General features: G+C 42.0%; 1 protein-coding gene across 1 annotated transcript in view; it reads left to right on the top strand.

The window, feature by feature from the left end:
- The window catches only part of zswim8 (zinc finger, SWIM-type containing 8), a 130,853-nt gene that overhangs the window by 97,136 nt on the left and 9,800 nt on the right, over positions 1 to 23,917 (top strand). The window contains exons 22-25 of the mRNA XM_049601153.1: positions 1,356 to 1,533; positions 1,692 to 1,865; positions 1,970 to 2,089; positions 6,339 to 6,517. Coding sequence (XP_049457110.1) covers positions 1,356 to 1,533; positions 1,692 to 1,865; positions 1,970 to 2,089; positions 6,339 to 6,517 — 651 coding nt within the window. The remainder of the gene's footprint in view (positions 1 to 1,355; positions 1,534 to 1,691; positions 1,866 to 1,969; positions 2,090 to 6,338; positions 6,518 to 23,917) is intronic.

Here is a 23,917-nt window from a genome sequence, read left to right on the forward strand (position 1 = left end):
TTTCTGTGGGCTTTTTATTTTGTTTAGAAGTAGCTTAAAATGTGTCCACAACTGCAATTTGAAATTTCAGTTTCGATGTTGTCTTCAGAACTCCATAAATGCTTGCAGGTAATTAAATAATTTATTCCTGCACTTATTTTTAGTTTGAATACAGTGTTGTATTTTTCAAAATTCATATACAAAACATAGTATTTCTTCAAATTTGGCAAAAACATCCACTTTGAGTCAAGTATGAACACATCAGAATTTGGTGGTCAAAGGTCAAAGTCACTGTGACCTCACAAAACATGTTAGTAAACAATTACTTTGCTAATTATCACAGAACTTGACTGTGACATCACAGTGTTCTGCAAGAACACTTTCTTGTCCATTACTCAATTTATCTCAGGAACAGAAGGGAGACATTTGGCCAGATACTGAATTGGCGACACTAATTTTGAAACACTGCTAATTGTATAGACCATCTGTGCTTCTGGGGGAAAGATGTGTGTGAAGCATCCACAAAATATCTTTTTTTCTGAGATGTCTGAAGCCTGCCTAACAATTCTACAACAATGCATGATGTCTATGACTAGAGGCATGCAGATCAATCTTTATAGCTGTTGTGCTATGCAAATATTCTTACACTTCTTTTACCATAAAACTTCAACATAAAGCCTAATCCCAATTTAATGCCCAATTCCTTTTACTAACCTGGCGTGGAAACACATTTTGACAGATAAAGTTCTTTGAATGTTTAAAACTGGGTTGTTGCTACCTCAAGTTGTGTGTCCTTTCCCGATCTCCCTGGAAGTTATTCATATTCCTTTAGTCTATAAGGGTCCTTAGATCAAAAGAATCAAAAGGGTTTTAAGTAAAAATTAATTCAAGTTGTGAATATTGTTTTAACAGGCTAAAGTGGTGTTGTGTTGGTATACCAGGTGCTGTAATTCTCGATTGTTGTAACTCACTCTCTCTCTGATTCGCTGTCTCTCGGAGCTAGATCAAATTAATGATTCATAATTTATCTATTATCTAAAGCCTCATTTTTAGAAAAGTAATACTTATACTGGTTTAAATAAATAATTTTATTGGATTTCCCATTTTTTGAGCAACAGTTTTGTGACAAAGGAATTAAAGACCTGACCTATATAGATACCTATCCCACACATAGGCCTGTTGATTTCACTGATTTAAGCAAATAATTGCCCAGGCTACTAATTGAAGTTTTACGGTACTTTTCATGGTAATGGTATGAGTGCAGCTGACTCAAGTTAACTGTTTGTGCACATGAATATACAGTTCAGTATATATGTGTGTGTGTGTGTGTGTGTGTGTGTGTGTGTGTGTGTGTGTTTGTGTTTGTATATCTTCAGGGAATGCACCCGGCCTTTATTGGTGCCCAGTACCCGTTCTCAGTGGCCACTGGCCCCCAGCCACCTATGGCAGCCACAGCTGTGACCTTCCCTGGTGTCCCCGTCCCATCCATGACTCAGATTGCCGTCCATCCCTACCATGCTGAGACTGGCCTGCCCCTCAGCACTACTGTAGCAGGTCAGGACTACTCACTGTGTGTTTTTCATCTGGGTTTCAATCCAGATCTTTAAACTGAGGCTACCTCGTTATACATTGGTAAACCTCACAGTACCATGGGAGGGGTTATTGTGTGTTTGTCTATGCTAACAGGCAGATGTACCTGTCATGTTTTACAGTAGGCAGCGTCCACTCGGGCCCCACCATGCAGGCCATACAGGGAGCATCTCTGCCCTCCCTTTCCTCCCAGCCCAGCTCATTGGTCAACACTCCTTTCCCAGCAGAGGACGAGCAGCATAGCCAGCCAATCAGCCAACAGGGCCTGCACTACCTGCACTCTGCCTACAGAGTTGGTGAGGAGTTTGTGTCCTATGATTATATTTTACTCTAAACAATGTGCATATAGTACAGTTGGTTAACTTAACACATTTAATCTCCATTGTTCTTTTGTGTGAAGGCATGCTGGCATTAGAGATGCTGGGCAGGAGGGCTCACAATGACCACCCAAACAACTTCTCCAGGAGCCCACCTTACACGGAGGATGTCAAATGGCTGCTGGGACTGGCTGCGAGGCTAGGTGAGCATGCACATGGACAATAATGGAAGGATAATTTGAGTGTTTTTGGTTTGTTAACTGATTTTTGGATTGTTAAGGCATCCAGTACATACATGAGTATGGCTTGAGGCACACACCAGGAAAATTACTTCAGTTAGCTAGGGAGGTACCCTGCTGTAGGTAGTAACAGACCAACTACAGTATCATGACAGTGGATTTTAGTAATTGTGAGTATGAATGAGCAGACAGCAAAGCACACAGTCTCAAAGAGTTTGATGGTGTTGTGCTTGAATGCATTGAATCAGAAGTGCAACAGTGACTAGTGAGAGAGATCAAGTCACAAGTAAGTCTCAAGTCTTTGCACTCAAGTCAAGTCACAAGTCGAGATTGACAAGTCCTAATTCCTAAACCTTGACTTTTGAGTCCAGAACAAGTCAGAATGTGCGCTATACCAAATGTAATGACATTTTAATAACAGAGTTATAATGTATTGCATATTCAAAAATCATGAATTCTTGTTGGGGGGCCAAGCCCGAGGGGCCGAGGGAACGCGTATGCAAGCAGACGCGTTTCCTAGGACCAGCGGTGCTAGGAACCCTATTGTTTTTATAAAGATTTTTATTTTTATTCTTCCGTAGGTAAGTGGTGCTGCAGGCTAAACAGTGCAAGGGAGGGCGGTGCAATTTGGAGGGGTGGTCCAGACCCCTGCACGTACCTCAGATGCAAAAAACTATGTATATCTGCCTGCAGGGGGCGCTATAACCTAGGCCAATGCATTTTTGCCTATAGCTCCCACACCGTATGTTGCACATTCAAAAATCTTGTATCCCCAGCTTCCCTGAATAGAGATGAATCACTTTGCCATAGGCCACACCCACTTGCGCCTAGGAAGTTTTTTCACAAAATCGCGAAAACTGGAAAACCTACTTTTTCAAACTTCTCCTTGGGATTTTGTCCAATCTGCGTGAAACTTGACATATACACTCTTCTACTGGACCTGATCTAAAATTATCAAAAGAATTTTATTCGGTCAAAAAATGCGCAAATTATTAACAAACAAACTTCTATAGCTAGCTATAAAAATGTAAACTGTTGGATATCTCGGTCAACTAAACAGCTGCACCGATTTCTACGAAATTCGGTTGGTATGATGTAGGGCCAATTCTGAGGTCATATCTTGAAGGTGGTCATGACTGGTCAATGTGGGCGTGGCTTATTACAAGATAAACAACAAACATTAATTTCAGCCAAACTATTATGCTGAGGGCTTTGAAATTTTAAGGGTACATATAGAATAGGACACAGACCTTCCGTACCAAAAATTGCACATGTGCTCCACTAGGTGGCGCTATAACGGATGCAAACGCGTTTTTGCCTGCAACTTACACATTAAACATTAAACATTATATCCATGTGTTCCCTGGATAGAGCTGGGTTTTCTGACACAGAGCCGCCCACTTCTGCTGCACATTCTCTTTGCTAATTCGCCACATGTCCAAAACCTACTTTTTCGAACTCCTCCTACATTTTAAGTGCCACCTGCCTGAAACTTTGCACATAGAATCTCCAGATGTGTCTGATGAAAAGTTATCAAAAGAATTTTGGCACTCCAAAAAATGCACTTGTTACAACCAAACAATCTTTTTTGCTAGCTAAAAAACACGCATTGTTTCATATTTTGCTCAAAGTAGATGCTTTCAACATCAAACTTAAGTCACTCGTTCCCAAGGTCATCCAGAGGCTTTGTGCCAAATTCGTCGCAAATGGGTCTATAGGTGGCGCTATAACGGATGCAAAGGCAGTTTTGCCTGTAACTTCCACATTTTAAATGACACATTCATAAACATGCGCTCGCCCAGAGCCAGTCGTCCTTCGGGGACAACTTTCATGGGCTCCGCAGGACGCGGGGACCGAGTCGCACGGGGGGACTTGGCCCCCGTTCATAACTGCTTGCAGTTTTAGTTGAAATTTGTATTTATGTATTAAAACAAGTTGTTAAAAAGTTTTGTTGCTATTGAATTAAAGTTATCTAAGCATAAGCTCACTGACTGTTAATAGTAGTCTGGACTTACCATTGTCTGTTGTTGCATGTTGTTGCGTCTACATCTGTGATTTTCAACCCGCACATTTGACATGCTGTTGCTCATATTTTTTTTTGACCACTGCATAGTTTTTGTAAGCGAACAGCACATTCTTTGATATCCTTTTTTCTACTTGGCGCTCAGTTCTTCCCAGCTTAGTTCTTCATGGTTCTCACTTGCAACTTGCTGTTGGATTGGCTCAAACAAAGTGGGTCATCTAGGGAAGTGTCAACTTGAATACCATTAACTTTAGTTGATTTAGGAAATGATGGGATTCGGTGGGATGCATGGCCAGTGTTGGGTAAGGGTTACTTTAAAAGTAATCAAAGTATGTTACTGCGTTACTTTTTTAAAAAGTTACTTTAATGCATTACTCCATGAGAAAAGTAACTCAAGCACTTTTAAAGTACTTCTGAATATTCTACATTTCCTATTGGGCAATGGACCACAGGGCGCTAAGCCTACATTTTTTTGTCTCCAAAATTAAAGTTATGGACCACTTGCCCTTCACTGAGATCCAATTCTCCCATCACAGCCATCACTCTGACCAGTTGAAACACAGAACGTTCTGCTGCCGTAGACAACTGTATGACAACAACACCCCAGCATTTTTAATATTTTCTCTAGGGATGTTACCACACAGAGTAAAAGGGGAAAATGATGGTGTGAAACAGCAGAGGCGCTTTGTCAATCTGCTGAGATAATGTTACTGTCATTAGCGTCAAGCTAGCACACAATGGTACATCCTCACGGTCAGACATAAAGTAATAACATTAACAAATAGCGGTGGGGCTTTTACTCACCACAACTGCAGAGGCTCCCAGCTTCATTTGAAACAAACTACATTATAGACGGTCCGTTATTTATTAATCCCTCTGTGTGTTTATATATTTACTTTTTATCTGCTCCGTTGTCTTTATAAAGTTAACATATCGCACTGTCATTTCAAACTCAACACTTGTTTCAAATTAAAAGCCCCTCATAACCTCAGCGGAGAGAATCCCTCAATTTTCTAAATAGGCTTGTATTCTGAAACATTTGTCAGAACTTCCTGTGGAAGATACAGGAGCTTGATAGTTTACGTATGGGGCTTCAAATGTAGCTCCTGCTATCTGCTGACGCTTTTAGGTGACTACAACAACATGTCGGCTGGCACATGAACAGACACAGTCCTGGCAGTGACTCAAATAATAGTGAAAGTAATAAAAATAGGACAAGAATAACCCGATGACATCACACACGCCGTGAAAGACGACCGGGGATAATTGGTGAGTACCAGCGTGTAGCGTGTACCAGGCATAATGCAAGTCCTGAGTCTGAAATATGTCTGTCAGCGAGTCCTACTCCACCTATTTAGACTCCACCGTAGACAACGGCAGCATTTTTCCGACCATGTAGCGAGCCACAAGTTCCGTGGCTTCTTTCAGACTGATAGGTTTAACGTTTTCTCCGTTATTAGAACCAAACGACAGCCGTTGCTGTTTCGGAGCTGAAGTACCAGCGTTCTAAAAGTAACAGAAATAACTGATGTCTTGTTTGAAAATGTACTTAAGTATTTGATTACTCAAACAGCAAACTAACGCGTTAGGTGACTCGTTACTGCAAAAAGTACTCAAAGTACTAGAGTACTTTGAGTACTTATACCCAACTCTATATGGCACACTTTTTGAATAACATTATTTGGACTTTGGGAATGGTATCAAGTATCTTCAAGTCAAAACTGTGACTTAAGGCTGACTCAAGTCATGTGACTCAAGTCCACATTACTGCAATGGGATAACATGTAGAGTCTCAGCTATAAGGGTGTTTGATAGTGTTCACATCTGTTTTGGATGAACATTGTAGGACTGATGGGACTTTTTATACAAACCAATACCAATTTCAGGACATTGATCTTAAACACACAGACAAGGCAACAAGTCTTTCCATGGCCAAACAGTGGAATTTTCTGGATTGGCCAATTCAGTAAAATGATTTCAGTCCATCCAAGCATGTGTACACAGTCTGTATACTATGACTGTCTTATTTGTCACTTCAGAATGTTGCATCAAGTTCAATTTAAATCTGAGTGAACACACTCAAAATAGACTTTACAGACTGTCTGCTCTTCCTTAACCGTCACTTCCTTTTTTCCCTATCTACATATCCACTACTTTTTCTTTCTTCTCCCTGCCTGTCCACCCTGTAAGGAGTCAACTATGTTTACCAGTTCTGTGTCGGAGCAGCAAAAGGTGTCCTCAGTCCATTCGTCCTTCAGGAAATCATCATGGAGGCTCTGCAGAGGCTGAACCCCGCTCATATCCATGCCCACCTTCGAACACCTGCTTTCCACCAGCTCGTCCAGCGCTGCCAACAGGCCTACCTGCAGGTATGACTCCTCTACATCTTCATTGCACTCATAAAGGCTTAGGTGGCAGTGGCACCCCCAGATTTTTTTGCTATGGGTGGCCAGATGTGGCCACTGAAAATCTTAGGGTGGCACACCAAAACCAAAAGCAGTAATGAAATTTCAGGAATTTGATAATGCTGTTGTAGTATATAGGCTAGCTGAAACAATGTCAACATGGAGAGTTAATAAATGGCATACTGATATACTTTGGTTTAGTTTCTTCTGCAGGTAATATTACTAATTATCTGATTAGGGTTGCAACTGTATGAGATTTTCACAGTACGATAACCATCTATTGCAGTATTAATTGAAATTATTATCAGTCAGAATGACCCTCTAAGAAATGAAAATGGAAGGGTTATTTTTGATTAAACAAACATTTTATTACTATAATTGAAAATTTAAACTATTTTGTTAATAGAAGTGTGTAAAAAGTATCCCATTAGAAAATAACAAAATAAAGCAGAGATTCAATGTCCAGTTGCATTTTTTTTTCAATATTATTGAAAAGCCAATGTACACACTATGATAACCATAAACTTTTATATGAAAGTATGCCTTGAAACGAAAGTTATGAATGTAACTATGGTTATATGAATCCCGAATGACTGCCAGAGGCGCTGCTTGAAGCACTGAATATTCCCCTTCACACATGCACAGTTAAATTATGTATACCAACAATGTTACCTGTGACCCCTGGATGACCCGAAAGAGACTATATCTTCCGGTGACATCAGAGGATCATTTCCTACAGAATCTTCTTGCGAGAACACAAGGATTCTGAGTGACAGAGGGCTCTGGTGGTCATTCAGGACTCACAGAACCGTAGTTACATTTTGTAACTCTCGTTCTATTTCATCCCTGCTGTCTGCCAGAGGCGGTGTTTGAAGTACTGAATGACTCATACCAGCAAAGTCACGAAGAATCCAGATTACAAACCTCAATGAGTAGAGTTGGAGGATTCTGGTAACAGGACCACACCCAGTGGATGGGGAGTGGCAACATTCACCCTGTAGAACCTGGAGAAAGTGTCTGGTGATGCCCATGAGGCAGCAGCACAAATGTCCTCCAGGGATACTCCTCTCAGGGCTGTCCAAGATGTGGAGACACTCCTGGTAGAGTGGCACCTCACACCGGATGTCAGGGGACGATTACTCGCCCCCTATGCATTGCGGATGACATCCACAATCCAGTGTGACAGACGCAGTTTAGAGAGAGCGCAACCCTTGCTAGGGCCACCATAGCAGAGGAAGAGCTGTTCCGACTGTCGAATGCTTGTGGTAGCTGCAGTATATGCTCCTAGGGCCCGCACTGGACACAACAGTTCTGACTTGTCACCCCTCTCTCCTGACGGAGGGTCAAACTGTGTAAGCCTTATAAGCTGGTTGAGGTGCGAGCGTGACAGCACCTTAGGGAGGAATGCTGGGTTCGGCCATAGAGTGACCCCTGATCCATCTGATTTCCACCTCAGACATGAGTCACGGACAGACAGAGCGTGCAGCTCACTGACACGCTTCACCGAGGGAATGGCCGGGAGGAATGCGGCCTTATATGACACCCACTTCAGCTCTGCCTGTGCCAAGGGTTCAAAGGGAGGCCTGCAACGCAAACCCCCTGACTACAATAAGGTGGTAATCCCTCAGGGAGGAAAACTGAAAAATAAAATAAACAAAAAATAAAATAAAAATTAAGAAAAATAAAATAAAAATATCCTTCATCCAGGCACAACCAACATCTTAACATTTATCTTATTGGATGGCCATTAGGCATCTAGCCATATGAAATAAATTTGAACCTAATAATTACAATAACCTCACTATTGCCAGTATTTACCAAAGCTAGTCTTATAAAAAAAAAAAAAAAACTTCTCAAACTAACAGAAATAACAAACACAACAGATATAGGCTAGAGCAGAACATTTTTTACTTCTTGTTTTTGTCTTTTTTTTGGTTTTGTTTTTTTTTTTGTTAGCAATTTAACAGATTTCTCTTCACTCCACTCTCCTTTGAGCTGCTGAAAGCTGCAGGAGTGAAAAGTTAATAAAAGCTTTGTAAAAATCGCTGTCATTATCAAAAAACAGCGTGCAGAACTAGAGGCTGGGCGGGGCTTTATGTATGGGGTCTGGCACACACAGGGCATTTGTCCTCAGTATCTGACATGCAGCAAGCACTCATCTCTCGCTGTGCTTGTGTGATTAAAGAAACGTTCGCACTGACAGGCTCACACTCTATGCTCACACTGCTATATTTAGGGCCCGAGCGACGACAAAGTCGTCCGTGAGGACCCTATTGTAATTGCGCTGTTTATTATTATTATTATTGTTACTATGAGGGCCCGAGCACCGAGCGGTGCGAGGACCCTATTGAAATGCAAGTAATTTTTATTAGGGCCCGAGCGACTACGAAGTCGTCCGTGAGGACCCTATTGTAATCGTGCTGTTTATTATTGTTATTATTATTATTATTATTACGAACATTTATTCCCCAATTTTGCCCCTTTCCCAAATTCAAAAACTCACCAAATTTGGCACACGCATTTGGTCGGGCAAAAAATTTGATATTTCGGCAGTGTTCTATGTGGACGGGGCCAAATGGCAACATAGCGCTTCCTAGAAAATTTCGTGCCTCGAGCCCCGCCTGTGAGTTTCACCTCCATGCATGAAAATTGGTGGGCTCATAGAACATGCCAAGACACACAAAAAATCCTCTTGGAGCCATGCCGTAAACCCAACACGAAGTCGGCCATTTTGATTTGAATTTTTTACATGTTTGAACGAACTCCTCCTAGGGATTTCGTCCGATTGACTTCAAATTTGGTACAGATCATCCTGAGAAAATGCTAATCAAAAGTTATTAAAAGCTTTTCTCTATAAGGGGCGTGGCCGCTAAGGCATGACAAATTTTGGCGATTTTCCGTTTTCTCACAATCGAATTTCGAACGGCTCTCAAGCCCACATACTTGATCTCAGCAGCTTCAAACTTGGACATGATGATGGCTCCACCCCGAACGCACCGATATGTTAATATCCCACCTTACTCATAGCGCCCCCCAGTGGTAAAAGGAAGTGACCAGTTTTTACTTTAACATGTACTGATGCCACAAACTTGACCGCATCAATATCATTCCACTTCTAATGCATGCAGAACAAGTTGGTGAAGCTACGTTATGAACACTGTGAAGCTACATCTAATGGTGTCCGTGTGGCAGCATGGTGACTATCAATCCCTTACCACCAAATACGTTTGGCTTTTTGATGGCTTCAGCGGCCTCATCTCCTCATGAAAATTGATACACAGGTCAAGAATGGCGAGCTCTTGCATCTGATAGGGGCGTCACCCATGAGGGGGACAAAATGTCTCTATAGCGCCCCCTTGAAATTTTCAAAAAACCCTCCCCATAGGGGTTTTTTTTTGGAGTAGGAAAATGAAAATTGGTACACATGTGTATGTTGTCCAGACGCACATAAAAGTCTCTGGCACCAATGGTCTACTCCAAACAGGAAGTCGGCCATTTTGATTCTGACTTGTCATTTTGGCATGATTTCCACATGTTGTATTTTAACGAACTAGTCCTAGGGATTTCATCCAATCGACTTCAAATTTTTTACAGATCATCCGGAAACCATGCTGATCAAAATTTGTGCTCTGCATGTCTGTCGGTCAAAGGGCGAGGCTGCTATGGTGCTGCCATTTTTGATCCATCGCCATGCATATTCAAGCAGCTCTCTCTCCCACATAATTCATCCAAACTGCTTCAAAATTTCTGTACATGATAAGAGCCCCGCCTTCAACGCCTCAATATGCTCGAAGGCAATCTTGCTCATGGCGCCCCCTTGTAGAAACAGGAAATGCCATCTTTTACACTGACAAACAGCAACCTCAAGCTCCTGACCTGATCAACTCCATTTTGTGGCCACATGACGATCAAGTTGATGAATCTCCACAGTGTCACACATGTCCTGTCATGTTGCAGGCTGCCGCGGAGGCAGTGGCGACTTTTCATCCTTCGCCACGGAACGTCAACTTGGTATAAATCCTTCATGCATTGTCCGATTTGCTCGATATTTCACATGTGTGATGAGGGTCCACCCCTGAACGCACCTGACCACATCTGGTTACGCTCATAGTGCCACCTGGTGGATGAACGAAACATTGCATTTTTTCGCTCCTGCCAGGTTTTTCCTCGCTTTGCGCTACAGCCCCCGTGTGCCTCAGGCCCCTGCAGTTGCATGGGGGAGCAAGGGCCCGATCACAGCTGCTTGCAGCTTTAATTATTATTAGGGCCTGAGCACCTAGCGGTGCGAGGACCCTATTGAAATGCAAGGATTTTTTATTATTAGGGCGCGAGCACCTAGCAGTGCGAGGACCCTATTGAAATGCAAGGATTTTTTATTATTAGGGTTCTAACCCCAAAGGGGTAGAACCCTTCTAAGATTGTAGCGGTTTATTATTATTGTTATTATTATTATTAGGGTTCTAACCCCGAAGGGGTTTATTATTATTAGGGTTCTAACCCCGAAGGGGTAGAACCCTTCTAAGATTGTACCGGTTTATTATTATTAGGGTTCTAACCCCGAAGGGGTAGAACCCTTCTAAGGTTGTTTATTATTATTGTTATTATCATTATTATTATTATTAGGGTTCTAACCCCGAAGGGGTAGAACCCTTCTAAAATTGTACCGGTTTATTATTATTATTATTATTATTTTTTGTTGTCTGCCGCTTGAGCTCAAATTCCCGTGAGCTGGAATGAGCCAGAAACCTGAAACTTGGCCCAATGATTGGAAATGATGTGCATCAACTTTTATTAAAATATGAGCCCAGTTGGCCACATGGTGGCGCTGTAATTAAGGCTTAAAAATGACTTTTTTGGGAGGCCACGCCCCTCACACCATAAGTCCGAATGACTTGAAACTTGACACACAGGTCCAGCTCAATGTGCTCTACAAAAAAGCCTCAAGGACCATTAAGCTCCGCCTGACTAGATTTTTTGCTAATTTGCATAATTTGAAAAACAGTAACATGACATGGCTTTGGGGGATGACACGACACATTTCTATTATAAATGAACCAGATTGGTCAAAAAACATGGCCGCCACGGACCAATGAATCTTTGCTGAGGGCGGAGCTTAGAATTGATTGGCCATAACTTCCACACCCTTTGACCTATCATCACCAAACTTGGTGGGTAGGTCCACAATGAGACTTGGAAGCTGCCTACCAAAGCATTTTGAGCTCAGCCCATAGGGGGCGCTATAAATGCCACACATCTGTATCTCAAAGACCATTGGATGGAATTTCACCAAATTTGGTATGCATGCTCTAGGGGTGGCTATTAACTAATATCTTGAGTGCCATGTTGATAGGTGAAAGTGGGCGTGGCCTATTCATTAACCGTCATAATTTGCGTTTTATTAATTTATGAGCAGCTGGAAGGACCTAGGGACATGAAACGTGGTACATGGACTATAAATAACATCCAAATACTGCTCAAAAAATTTGGTCCCAATCGGCCTTATGGGGGCGCTATAACATAGAGTGTAAAGCTTGAAAGGCTCTGCCCACACCACAAGTGCTATTGACTTGAAACTTTACACACACATCCTTCTGATAGTCCTCTACAAAAGCCTCTTGCACCATGAATGCCTTACAGAATTTTTGCTAATTTTAATAATGTTAAAAACAGTAAAATGAATAAACTTTTGAAATATTTGTGCTATCAACACCAAACTTGGTATGAGGCATCGGGGGACCGAGACACTCATTTCTATTATAAATGAGCAAGATCGGACAAAAAACACGGCTGCCGTCACGCAAAGTGTCCTTGGAAAGGGCGGGGCTTAGCGAATAACGGCTGTAAAATGTTAAGCGTTTTTCCGATCGTCACAAAACTGGGTAAATATCATCAGAAGGGGACCAAGAACACACCCAAAAAAAGATTTTGAGATCAGCCTATAGGGGGCGCTATAAATGCCACACATCTGTATCTCAAAGACCATTAGATGGGAAAAAAAATTAGATGTGACTTGGAAAGAGTATGTATTAATGGGAGCTTTCAGGGACAGAGGGGAGAACGTCTTGAACTACGGCAGATGAGGGTCACGGTGGGTGGTGAGGGTCACGGTGGCTGGTTTGGGGCGGAACAGGTTAGAACCTGCAGATTGCCGCTCGCGGCTATATTTATTATTATTTTTTGTTGTCTGCCGCTTGAGCTGAAATTCCCGTGAGCTGGAATGAGCCAGAAACCTGAAACTTGGCCCAATGATTGGAAATGATGTGCATCAACTTTTATTAAAATATGAGCCCAGTTGGCCACATGGTGGCGCTGTAATTAAGGCTTAAAAATGACTTTTTTGGGAGGCCACGCCCCTCACACCATAAGTCCGAATGACTTGAAACTTGACACACAGGTCCAGCTCAATGTGCTCTACAAAAAAGCCTCAAGGACCATTAAGCTCCGCCTGACTAAATTTTTTGCTAATTTGCATAATTTGAAAAACAGTAACATGACATAAACTTTTACAATTTTAATTCAATCAACACCAAACTTGGTACACGGCTTTGGGGGATGACACGACACATTTCTATTATAAATGAACCAGATTGGTCAAAAAACATGGCCGCCACGGACCAATGAATCTTTGCTGAGGGCGGAGCTTAGAATTGATTGGCCATAACTTCCACACCCTTTGACCTATCATCACCAAACTTGGTGGGTAGGTCCACAATGAGACTTGGAAGCTGCCTACCAAAGCATTTTGAGCTCAGCCCATAGGGGGCGCTATAAATGCCACACATCTGTATCTCAAAGACCATTGGATGGAATTTCACCAAATTTGGTATGCATGCTCTAGGGGTGGCTATTAACTAATATCTTGAGTGCCATGTTGATAGGTGAAAGTGGGCGTGGTCTATTCATCATCAACTGTCATAATTTGCGTTTTATTAATTTATGAGCAGCTGGAAGGACCTAGGGACATGAAACGTGGTACATGGACTATAAATGACATCCAAATACTGCTCAAAAAATTTGGTCCCAATCAGCCTTATGGGGGCGCTATAACATAGAGTGTAAAGCTTGAAAGGCTCTGCCGCGCACCACAAGTGCTATTGACTTGAAACTTTACACACACATCCTTCTGATAGTCCTCTACAAAAAAGCCTCTTGCACCATGAATGCCGCCCTTACAGAATTTTTGCTAATTTTAATAATGTTAAAAACAGTAAAATGAATAAACTTTTGAAATATTTGTGCTATCAACACCAAACTTGGTATGAGGCATCGGGGGACCGAGACACTTATTTCTATTACAAATGAGCAAGATCAGACAAAAAACACGGCTGCCGTCACGCAAAGTGTCCTTGGAAAGGGCGGGGCTTAGCGAATAACGGCTGTAAAATGTTAAGCGTTTTTCCGATCGTCACAAAACTGGGTAAATATCATCAGAAGGGGACCAAGAACACACCCAAAAAAAGATTTTGAGATCAGCCTATAGGGGGCGCTATAAATGCCACACATCTGTATCTCAAAGACCATTAGATGGGTAAAAAATTAGATGTGACTTGGAAAGAGTATGTATTAATGGGAGCTTTCAGGGACAGAGGGGAGAACGTCTTGAACTACGGCAGATGAGGGTCACGGTGGGTGGTGAGGGTCACGGTGGCTGGTTTGGGGCGGAACAGGTTAGAACCTGCAGATTGCCGCTCGCGGCTATATTTATTATTATTAGGGTTCTAACCCCGAAGGGGTAGAACCCTTCTAAGATTGTACCGGTTTATTATTATTATTATTATTATTTTTTGTTGTCTGCCGCTTGAACTGAAATTCCCGTGAGCTGGAATGAGCCAGAAACCTGGAACTTGGCCCAATGATTGGAAATGATGTGCATCAACTTTTATTAAAATATGAGCCCAGTCGGCCACATGGTGGCGCTGTAATTAAGGCTTAAAAATGACTTTTTTGGGAGGCCACGCCCCTCACACCATAAGTCTGATTGACTTGAAATTTGACACACAGGTCCAGCTCCATGTGCTCTACAAAAAAGCCTCTGGGACCATTAAGCTCCGCCTGACTAGATTTTTTGCTAATTTGCATAATTTGAAAAACAGTAACATGACATAAACTTTTACAATTTTGACTCCATCAACACCAAAGTTGGTACACGGCTTTGGGGGATGAAAAGACACATTTCTATTACAAATGAGCCAGATTGGTCAAAAAACATGGCCGCCACGGACCAATGAATCTTTGCTGTGGGCAAAGCTTAGAATTGATTGGCCATAACTCCCACACCCTTTGACCTATCATCACCAAACTTGGTGGGTAGGTCCACAATGAGACTTGGAAGCTGCCTACCAAAGCATTTTGAGCTCAGCCTATAGGGGGCGCTATAAATGCCACACATCTGTATCTCAAAGACCATTGGATGGAATTTCACCAAATTTGGTATGCATGCTCTAGGGGTGGCTATTAACTAATATCTTGAGTGCCATGTTGATAGGTGAAAGTGGGCGTGGCCCATTCACCATTAACCGTCATAATTTGCGTTTTATTAATTTATGACCAGCTGGAAGGACCTAGGGACATGAAACGTGGTACATGGACTATAATTGACATCCAAATACTGCTCAAAAATTTGGTCGCAATCAGCCTTATGGGGGCGCTATAACATAGAGTGTAAAGCTTGAAAGGCTCTGCCCGCCGCACCACAAGTGCTATTGACTTGAAATTTTACACACACATCCTCCGGATAGTCCTCTACAAAAAAGCCTCTTGCACCATGAATACCGCCCTTACAGATTTTTTGCTAATTTTAATAATGTTAAAAACAGTAAAATGAATAAGCTTTTGAAATATTTGTGCTATCAACACCAAACTTGGTATGAGGCATCGGGGGACCGAGACACTCATTTCTATTATAAATGAGCAAGATCGGACAAAAAACACGGCTGCCGTCAAGCAAAGTGTCCTTGGAAAGGGCGGGGCTTAGCGAATATCGGCTGTAAAATGTTAACAGTTTTTCCCATCGTCACAAAACTGGGTAAATATCATCAGAAGGGGGCCAAGAACACACCCAAAAAAAGATTTTGAGATTGGCACATAGGGGGCGCCACCGCCATTCCCAGATATTCCCGTTTTTTTCCCAAACCGTTTTCCCATTGAAAATGAATTACGGAATCTTCAAAAATCACAAAATTTAATACTTTCATCTAGAAACTCCATTCAAACTGGAAAATATTCAGCAATTCCTTGACTTTTTACATATGATTCAACTTTTCAATCCCTTTCAAACTTTCCAAAATATTTAGCGTTTTCTGAAACTTGGTTATAATGGAAGTCAATGAGAAAATCCTTCAGACTCACTCATCTTCAACTCCAGCCGTTCGGCCAATCGTCTGTGTGTCACAGCACAGTCAAATTTGAATATTTCAGCAACCTGACTTCTTTGCAGTTAAAGCCTCATCATACAGAGGTAATTACATATGTGCCAGTCTGCCTGTCTGGGTCTGTCTGTCTCTGTCTTTCTGTGTCCATCTTGGACATTTTAGACTGCAGTCTTTTTTAGCTGTTAAGTTAAGCTGTTTTTTCTATCTGTAAGTGGACATACACACAGACAGACAAACAGACTCACACAGACACACAGTGATACATTTACTGCTATTAATAATTAGCATATTGGTATGGGGATACTAGTTGGCAGCGAGCATCAGGCACACTCAAAATTTCATGTGAAATTTTCTAGTTCATTCATTCACTCATTCATTCATTCTTGAAAATGAAAATTTCATTCATGAAAATTTCAAATGCTCTGCAGAGATCAGATGAAGGTCACAGGATTTGTTTAAAGCCAATTTCCCAATTGCGTAACTTATATCATCAGGCCTTATGACCACATTATCATGAGATACATCGCCAACAGTAAAAACATCACTTTTAACACAGTTAAAAAGCTCCATGTAATGTCTTCTCCATAATTCCATAATATTTACACTGCCACTTACCCCCTCCATACTGGAGGACAAAGGTATTTTACTATGATTCATAATCTTGACTTCATTCCAAAAATCATTAACATCATTTTGTTGCATCTTCCTAGCCAATGCATTTGCTCTCAGATGGAGTCTCTGTGTGAAAGTATACCACAAATGTTATTAGCATGTAGGTTAGCTGAAAACCCGATTTCAAGAAATGTGTGACTTGGAAAGAGTATGTATTGCTTGGAGCTTTCAGGGACAGAGTGGGGAACGTCTTGCACTACGGCAGATGAGGGTCACGGTGGGCGGTGAGGGTCACGGTGGCTGGTTTGGAGCGGAACAGGTTAGAACCCGCAGATTGCCGCTCGCGGCTATATTTATTATTATTCTTCCTCCAAATGAATTGCCTTTTTGGGAGGCTTAACATACCAGAAAACTCATAAAACTTTGCACACATCTGAGAACTGGTGAAAATTTTGATATTTTAAGGGTCTCATGCGTGGGTTCCAAAAAATGGCTCAGCAGCGCCCAAAAGTTTGAGGAAACAGCCCCCGAAGCCAGTTTAACGTACGTGTATGAAACTCAGCAGGCTCATGTAACACTCCAGGACCTACAAAAAAGCCTCTTGGAGGCATGCTCTAAACCCAACAGGAAGTCAGCCATTTTGAATTTACTGTGCAATTTTGGTGCATTTTTGGCCATTTCCAGGGGTCATAAATGAACAAACTAGTCCTAGAGATTTCATCCGAGCGACTTCGAACCTTGGTCTGTCCCATCCTAAGACCTTAAAGATTAAAAGTTATCAAAAGCTTGAGTTTTCGTCAATGCGTGTGACCGTGGGATAGCGTCAAAGTTAGGGGTCTCGCCACTAAACAGGAAGTAGTTTATAACTCCAGCATACATGGTCCAATCTTGCCCAAACTTCACAGGATTGATGACAGTCCCGCCCTGAACACATCTACATGTCAATAATTAGAGATAAACATAGCGCCCCCTACTGGCAATGGGAAATGTCATGTTTTAGACTTTAATGTACATCTCCTACAGACTTGACCAGATCAACTTCAAACTTGGTGAAAAAAGTCATAAGACGTTGATGATGCTTTATTGTGGAAACTGTGAGTTTTCGTCAAAGGGCATGGCCACGGCCTGGCGGCGAACTTTGATGTTTCGCCTTGATGATAAATGTTGCTGTAACTTGACTCCATGTGGGAATATCTTGCCAAAACTTCACACATATGATGACAGTCCAGCCCTGAACACATCTACAGAGGAATTTTGAATCACAGCCATAGCGCCACCTTCTGGCAACAGAAAGCTACTTTATACATTCTTTGATGTCCCGCTTCTAGCAGGTTAATCAGACCCACCTCAAACTTGCTGGTCTAAGTCCTTAGACCTTGATAATGCTTCAAAATGAAGCTTTTTAGTTTTCATCAAACGCTGTCACTGTGGCGCCGCCTTGTTCGCCATCAAACACAATGTTGTTTTGAAGGGACAAGGGATGCTTGAAAACTCACCAAATGTGGCATACACATCACAGGTCACAAGTCCTGTTGTCTGATGTGATTTTTGTGCTTTGATGCATCAAGATGGCTCAACAGTGCCCCCTGGAATATTTCAATTAAGCAGCCCCCAAAGCTGCTTTGACCTGCATGTATGAGACTTGGTAGGCACCTGTAACACTCTATTACGTACAAAAAAGTCTCTTGGAGCGATGCTCCAAACCCAACAGGAAATCCGCCATTTTGAATTTACTTGTGCCACTTTTGTGCGTTTTTGCCCATTTCCAGGGCTTGTAAATTAACGAACTTGTCCTACAGATTTAATCAGATTGGCTCCAAACTTGGTGTATGTAAGCGTGACTACGTTGTGACCAAAAGTTATCACAGGATTTGCCCAATGTTGAATGCGTGGCCGCTGCCGAGCGTTGAATCTTGAGGTCTTGCCATGAAAAACGAAATTGCTGTAGCTCTGGCGTAAATGGTCCAATCTCCACCAAACTTCACATGATTCATATTAGTCCCGCTCTGAACACATTTTCATTACCATATTGCCTGATAATCATGGCGCCACCTAGTGTCAAAAGTACTTCTTATCAGACACTTATCTTTGGATTAACCTGAAATTTCAATGCTGTGGTCTATCTTTGATGTTCACAAACATGACATATCATTCGTGTCTACGTGTGCTGCAGAGGGTTTAATTTTGATGTCTCGCCATGAAACAGGAAATTGCTATAAATTTGGAGTAAATGGTCCGTTGTCCACCATACTTAACATGATTCATATTTGTCCCACCCTGAACACATTTATATGACAATATTCCGTGATAGTCACAGCGCCACCTAGTGGTGAAAGGAAGTACTTCTTACCAGACACTTATCTTTGGATTAACCTGAAATTTCAGTGCTGTGGTGTGTATTTGATGTACACAAATATGACATATCATTAGTGTCAATACGTGCTGCAGAGGGTTTAATTTTGATGTCTCGCCATGAAACAGGAAATTGCTATATTGTTGCCATAAATGTTCTGATCTCCATCAAACTTAAGATGATTCATATTAGTTCTGCCCTGAAAACATTTATATGACCATATTTCCTGATACTCATAGTGTTAGCTAGTGGTGACAGGAAGTAGGTCTCAAACACTTATCTTTTGATTTATCTGAAAGTTAAATGCTGTGGTCTATACTTGATGTACAAAAACATGATGTATAATTACTGCGCTCTCCAACTCCCTCTAGTGGAAAGAGGAAATGATACAAAATGTGAAAAATGTCATTCCAGCACTGTATCAAAGATATGCAAAGTCACTCCTGCATGCGATGTCTAACTTTAACAGAAATAAGCTGACGCGTCAGAAGGCGTCCTGCCAGCCCCCCCAAGTTGCGTGAAGGTGCGAGGGCCCGTTCATCGCTGCTTGCAGCTTTAATTATTATTATTATTATTATTCCGACATTTCGTGTCCCAATTTCGCCCCTTTCCCAAATTTCAAAATGCTTCTAACTTTCCACATTTGTCCAGCCGGATCCGAAATTCAATATTTATGGGTGGTTGCACATGGTCACCACTAGGTGGCGCTATAATAAAGGAAAGTGCATTTTGGGTCATAACTCCCATATACTTTGTTGCACTTTCAAAACCTTAAATCCACGCGTTCAGTCAATTGTGCTGAATCTCGTGATATAGGCCACGCCCACTTCCGCCTACGGTTGTTTTTTTTTTTTCGCAAATTCACAAAATGTCGCAAACCTACTTTTTCAAACTCCTCCTAGGCAATTTCACCGATTTGCACGAAACTTTGCACACAGCATCTGTGGAGTCTCCTGACAAAAAGTTATTAAAAGAATTTCGATATTCCAAAGAATACTTAAGTTACTACATAGCAACTTCCTGCAGGTTTAGTACAAAACACGAAGTGTTGCATATCTCCACATTGGTGTGTCCAAATGACATGAAACTCAGTTTACTACTTCCTGATGAGGCCCTGAGGCTCGGTGCAAAATTTCAGGCAATTACCATCAGGTAGCGCTCTTTAAATTGAAGTATTTTATATCTCAACATCGGTTGGGCGGATTAAAGTGAAACTTGGTATAATTATTGTCAATGCCCTCCTGACGATATCTGACGAAGGACTTACCGATCCGCCACTAGGTGGCGGTCTGGTGGCCGTCTAATTTAATATTTGGCACTGTGCCAACACCATAACACTCATGGAAATAAAATTGATAGGGATGGTATAGACTGGCCCCTGTAACTCGCACACCAAAAATGACCAGCAGGTGGCGCTATTTTCAATGCAAAAGCGTTTTTAGCTAATAACTCCCACATAATATGTCGCACATTGTTAAACCTTCTATTTACGTGTTCTCTGAATTCAGCTGAATTGTGTGGTGTAAGCCAAGCCTACTTTTGCGGTAGCTTTCCATTCACTAAATCGCGACAAATAAAACACCTACTTTTTCAAACTCCTCCTAGGCAATTTCACCGATTTGCACTAAACTTTGCACACAGCATCTGTGGACTCTCCTGACAAAAAGTTATTAAAAGAATTTTGATATTCCAAAGAATATTGAAGTTATTAAATAGCAGCTTCCTGCAGATTTGGTAGAAAACAGGAAGTGTTGCATATCTCCACATTGGTGTGTCTGAATGACATGAAACTCAGTTTACTACTTCCCCATGAGCTCCTGAGACTCTGTGCAAAATTTCGGGCAATTACCATCAGGTAGCGCTCTTTAAATTGAAGTATTTTATATCTCAACATCGTTTGGGCAGATTAAAACGAAACTTGGTATAATTATTGTCAATGCCCTCCTGAGAATATCTGAAAAAGGAGTTCCCGATCCGCCACTAGGTGGCGCTCTGGTGGCAGCCTAATTTAATATTTGGCACCGTGCTAACACCATAACACTTATGGAAATGAAATTGATAGGGGTGGTAAAGACTGGCCCCTGTAACTCACACACCAAAAATGACCAGCAGGTGGCACTATTTTCAATGCAAAAGCGTTTTGGCTAATAACTCCCACACAATATGTCACACATTGTTAAACCTTCTATTTATGTGTTCTCTGAATTCAGCTGAATTGTGTGGTGTAAGCCACGCCCAATTTCGCGGTAACTTTCCATTCGCTAAATCGCGACAAATGAAAAACATACTTTTTCAAACTCCTCCTACGCGATTTGACTGATTTGCACTAAACTTTGCATGAGGCATCTGTGGACCCTCCTGACAAAAACTTATCAAAAGAATTGATAGTCCAAAAAACTACCAAAATATAAAACAACAAATTCCTGCACATTGTGTTCAAAACAGTCTTTCATATCTTGACCAAATACAGTCCGATTACCACAACACTTTTGCTGATTGTGTTCCATGGCCCGATGAGGGTTTGTGCAAAATTTGGTGCAAATCAGCCAATAGGTGGCGCTCTGGTGGCAGTCTAATTAGTGTGAATGGAAGTAAATTGGAAAATCTTCAAATCCTCTTCAAAACTCATCGACTTTCATCCTCTTCTTGTTCCTCATACTTTGAGCTAGAGACACCATGTCAACTTTTAAAGAGTCAGAAGACCTTGAACTATTGGGCATGTATTCAGCTTCTACTTTTTGGAAAAATACATACATGGGTTGGGTGCCTACCTGTATACTGGAAATGTAAGTAAGAAATAACATTTATTTTTTTATTTATTACAGCTGACAAGACTTCTAAGTGCACGCCCCCCGACGGCAGCATGCCCCGACGCACGTGGACTGTGAGGGCCCGTTCATCGCTGCTTGCAGCTTTAATTACTTTTGTTTTTTGTTGTTAACTATATATTAAGTATCTCACGACACGAGACACTACAACGAGTTTAACAGAGCTTCACGTTACTGCTGCATTCGGCCTCACTGAGACTGAGAAACCTGACGCCGATGCATCTTGGCTCATTTGCATACTAAACAGTGATTGGGTGTTTACTGGGGGGAGGGTCTCTGCCGACTGCAGACAGTAGATCACACACACCCTGCACACAGCACGAAGTGGAGTGGAGACAGATGAGAAAACTTTTCTGTTTTGTGCCTTTTTCAGCGGATTTGATTTGAGGGGGCAAGTTATTTGTTTAAGGGGGCATTGCCCCCTCTTGCCCCTGTGTAGAACCGGCCTTGTCCGACCCCCTAGATGGGACAGGAGATCTCTCCTGTTGGGGAGGCGCCACGGTGCGCCGCGACAGAGTCTGTGCAGCAGAGGAAACCATGTCCTCCCCGGCCAGAAGGGGGCCACCAGCAGAATCCTTTGACCCTCCTGAAGAACTCTCTGAAGTACTGGCCGAATCAGAGGAAGCAGTGGGAAGGCATATAAAAGACCCTCTGGCCAAGGGTGAGCCAGAGCATCCTGGCCTAGAGGGCTGGTCGTCTCTGCCAAGGAGAACCACCGAGGGCAGTGGGTTGACGCTTCTGAGGTAGGGCCGTAACGGTACATGTATTTGTGTCGAACCTTTCAGTACGCGACTTTCAGTTCGGCACAACCCTGTACCGAATTATTGGGCGCAGGATATTATTTTATTTTATTTTGTTTTATTTTAATTCCATTTTTGCGAGCCAAACCGTTTAAAATATCTAGTTAACCGGTAACCGAATATATTCGGCCAAATATTGCAAAAAAACACACATTCGGTATTCGGTGGAATAAGTTAAAAGCAAGACTGAATAATAGCGGCGTTTTGATAACGCAATCAAACGGCGTGCCGTGACAGGCGGAATAAAATGTCGGCAGTGTGGTGAACCGCCCGTCACGGCACTCACCTTTGCGACTAAAAATAGTTTTGAGTTAGCAAAATGGGCTTAAATCATTCAGCACGCTGTGCGAGCAGCCTGCAGATTTCAACCACCAGCAGAAACAAAAGGCGAATCCCATCGGTTGTGGGCTGAACAGGGGTCACAGACACAGACAGTCACGTTAATGTATTCCTGTCAAATACGGCGGCCATCGGCTTACCAGGCGACGGAGAAGTCGGTTCCAATAATATCCTCTTCTTGGTGTCATGACTGCCCAGAAGTACCTGAACAACCGAGCCAGCCTAACACAGGTATGTGATGTGTCAGAGGAGAAACAAGCCTTTCACATTTCTCTCTTTCCGGCAGTAACGGCCCACAAACCTCACCGCACTTTAGGGACTGTTTATTACTTATGAAGGGACTGTCGGGAGGAGGGTGGCTGATTGATTTTTATTTTATTTATTTATTTTATTTTGATCCCCCCTATGTTAATCACTTATTGATGCTGTTTTTGAAGTATGAATAAGTCAATAAGTAATTTATTCCATTGAAATATCATTGATGTATTATAGAAAAGTGATTTATCTTTTCATAAATGACAAAAGGCACATCTGCCTCATTTTCGCTGTGGTATTGTGATACTATTCAGAACCATATTTTCATCAGTATTGCACAGTGGGTCCCAATTTTGGTACCATGACAACACTAATCTGGAGGGGGTTCATCTGCAAAAACTAACGAAAAACTAAACAATGATATTTGGTATTCGGTACTCGGTATTCGGTCAAGCGTTTAATAATATTCAGCTTCGGCCACAAATTTTCATTTCGGTGCATCCCTACTTTGGTTTCAGGGTAAAATACGAAGATGGAAATAAACAAGTGAACAAGACAAAAGCAGTGTGCCGACACTACAGAACAGCGGTCGGGTATGTACTTGGAAACACGTCTAACATGCTAACGCATCTAAAGCGACACCACCCGAGTTTGAACGTTAACCGGCACGACTAGAAAAAGCAATCTGGTGCAAACTACGATATCGTGCCGCTTAAAAAGGAAGAGCGCTTCCTGACCATTGCGCTAAAGAAATAACCAACGCCATTGGAGCTGAGTAAAATTGTTTAAGCTGCACTTTAGATATA

This window comes from Epinephelus fuscoguttatus, linkage group LG16 (genome assembly GCF_011397635.1).
Source record: "Epinephelus fuscoguttatus linkage group LG16, E.fuscoguttatus.final_Chr_v1".
Taxonomy (NCBI): Eukaryota; Metazoa; Chordata; class Actinopteri; order Perciformes; family Serranidae; genus Epinephelus; species Epinephelus fuscoguttatus.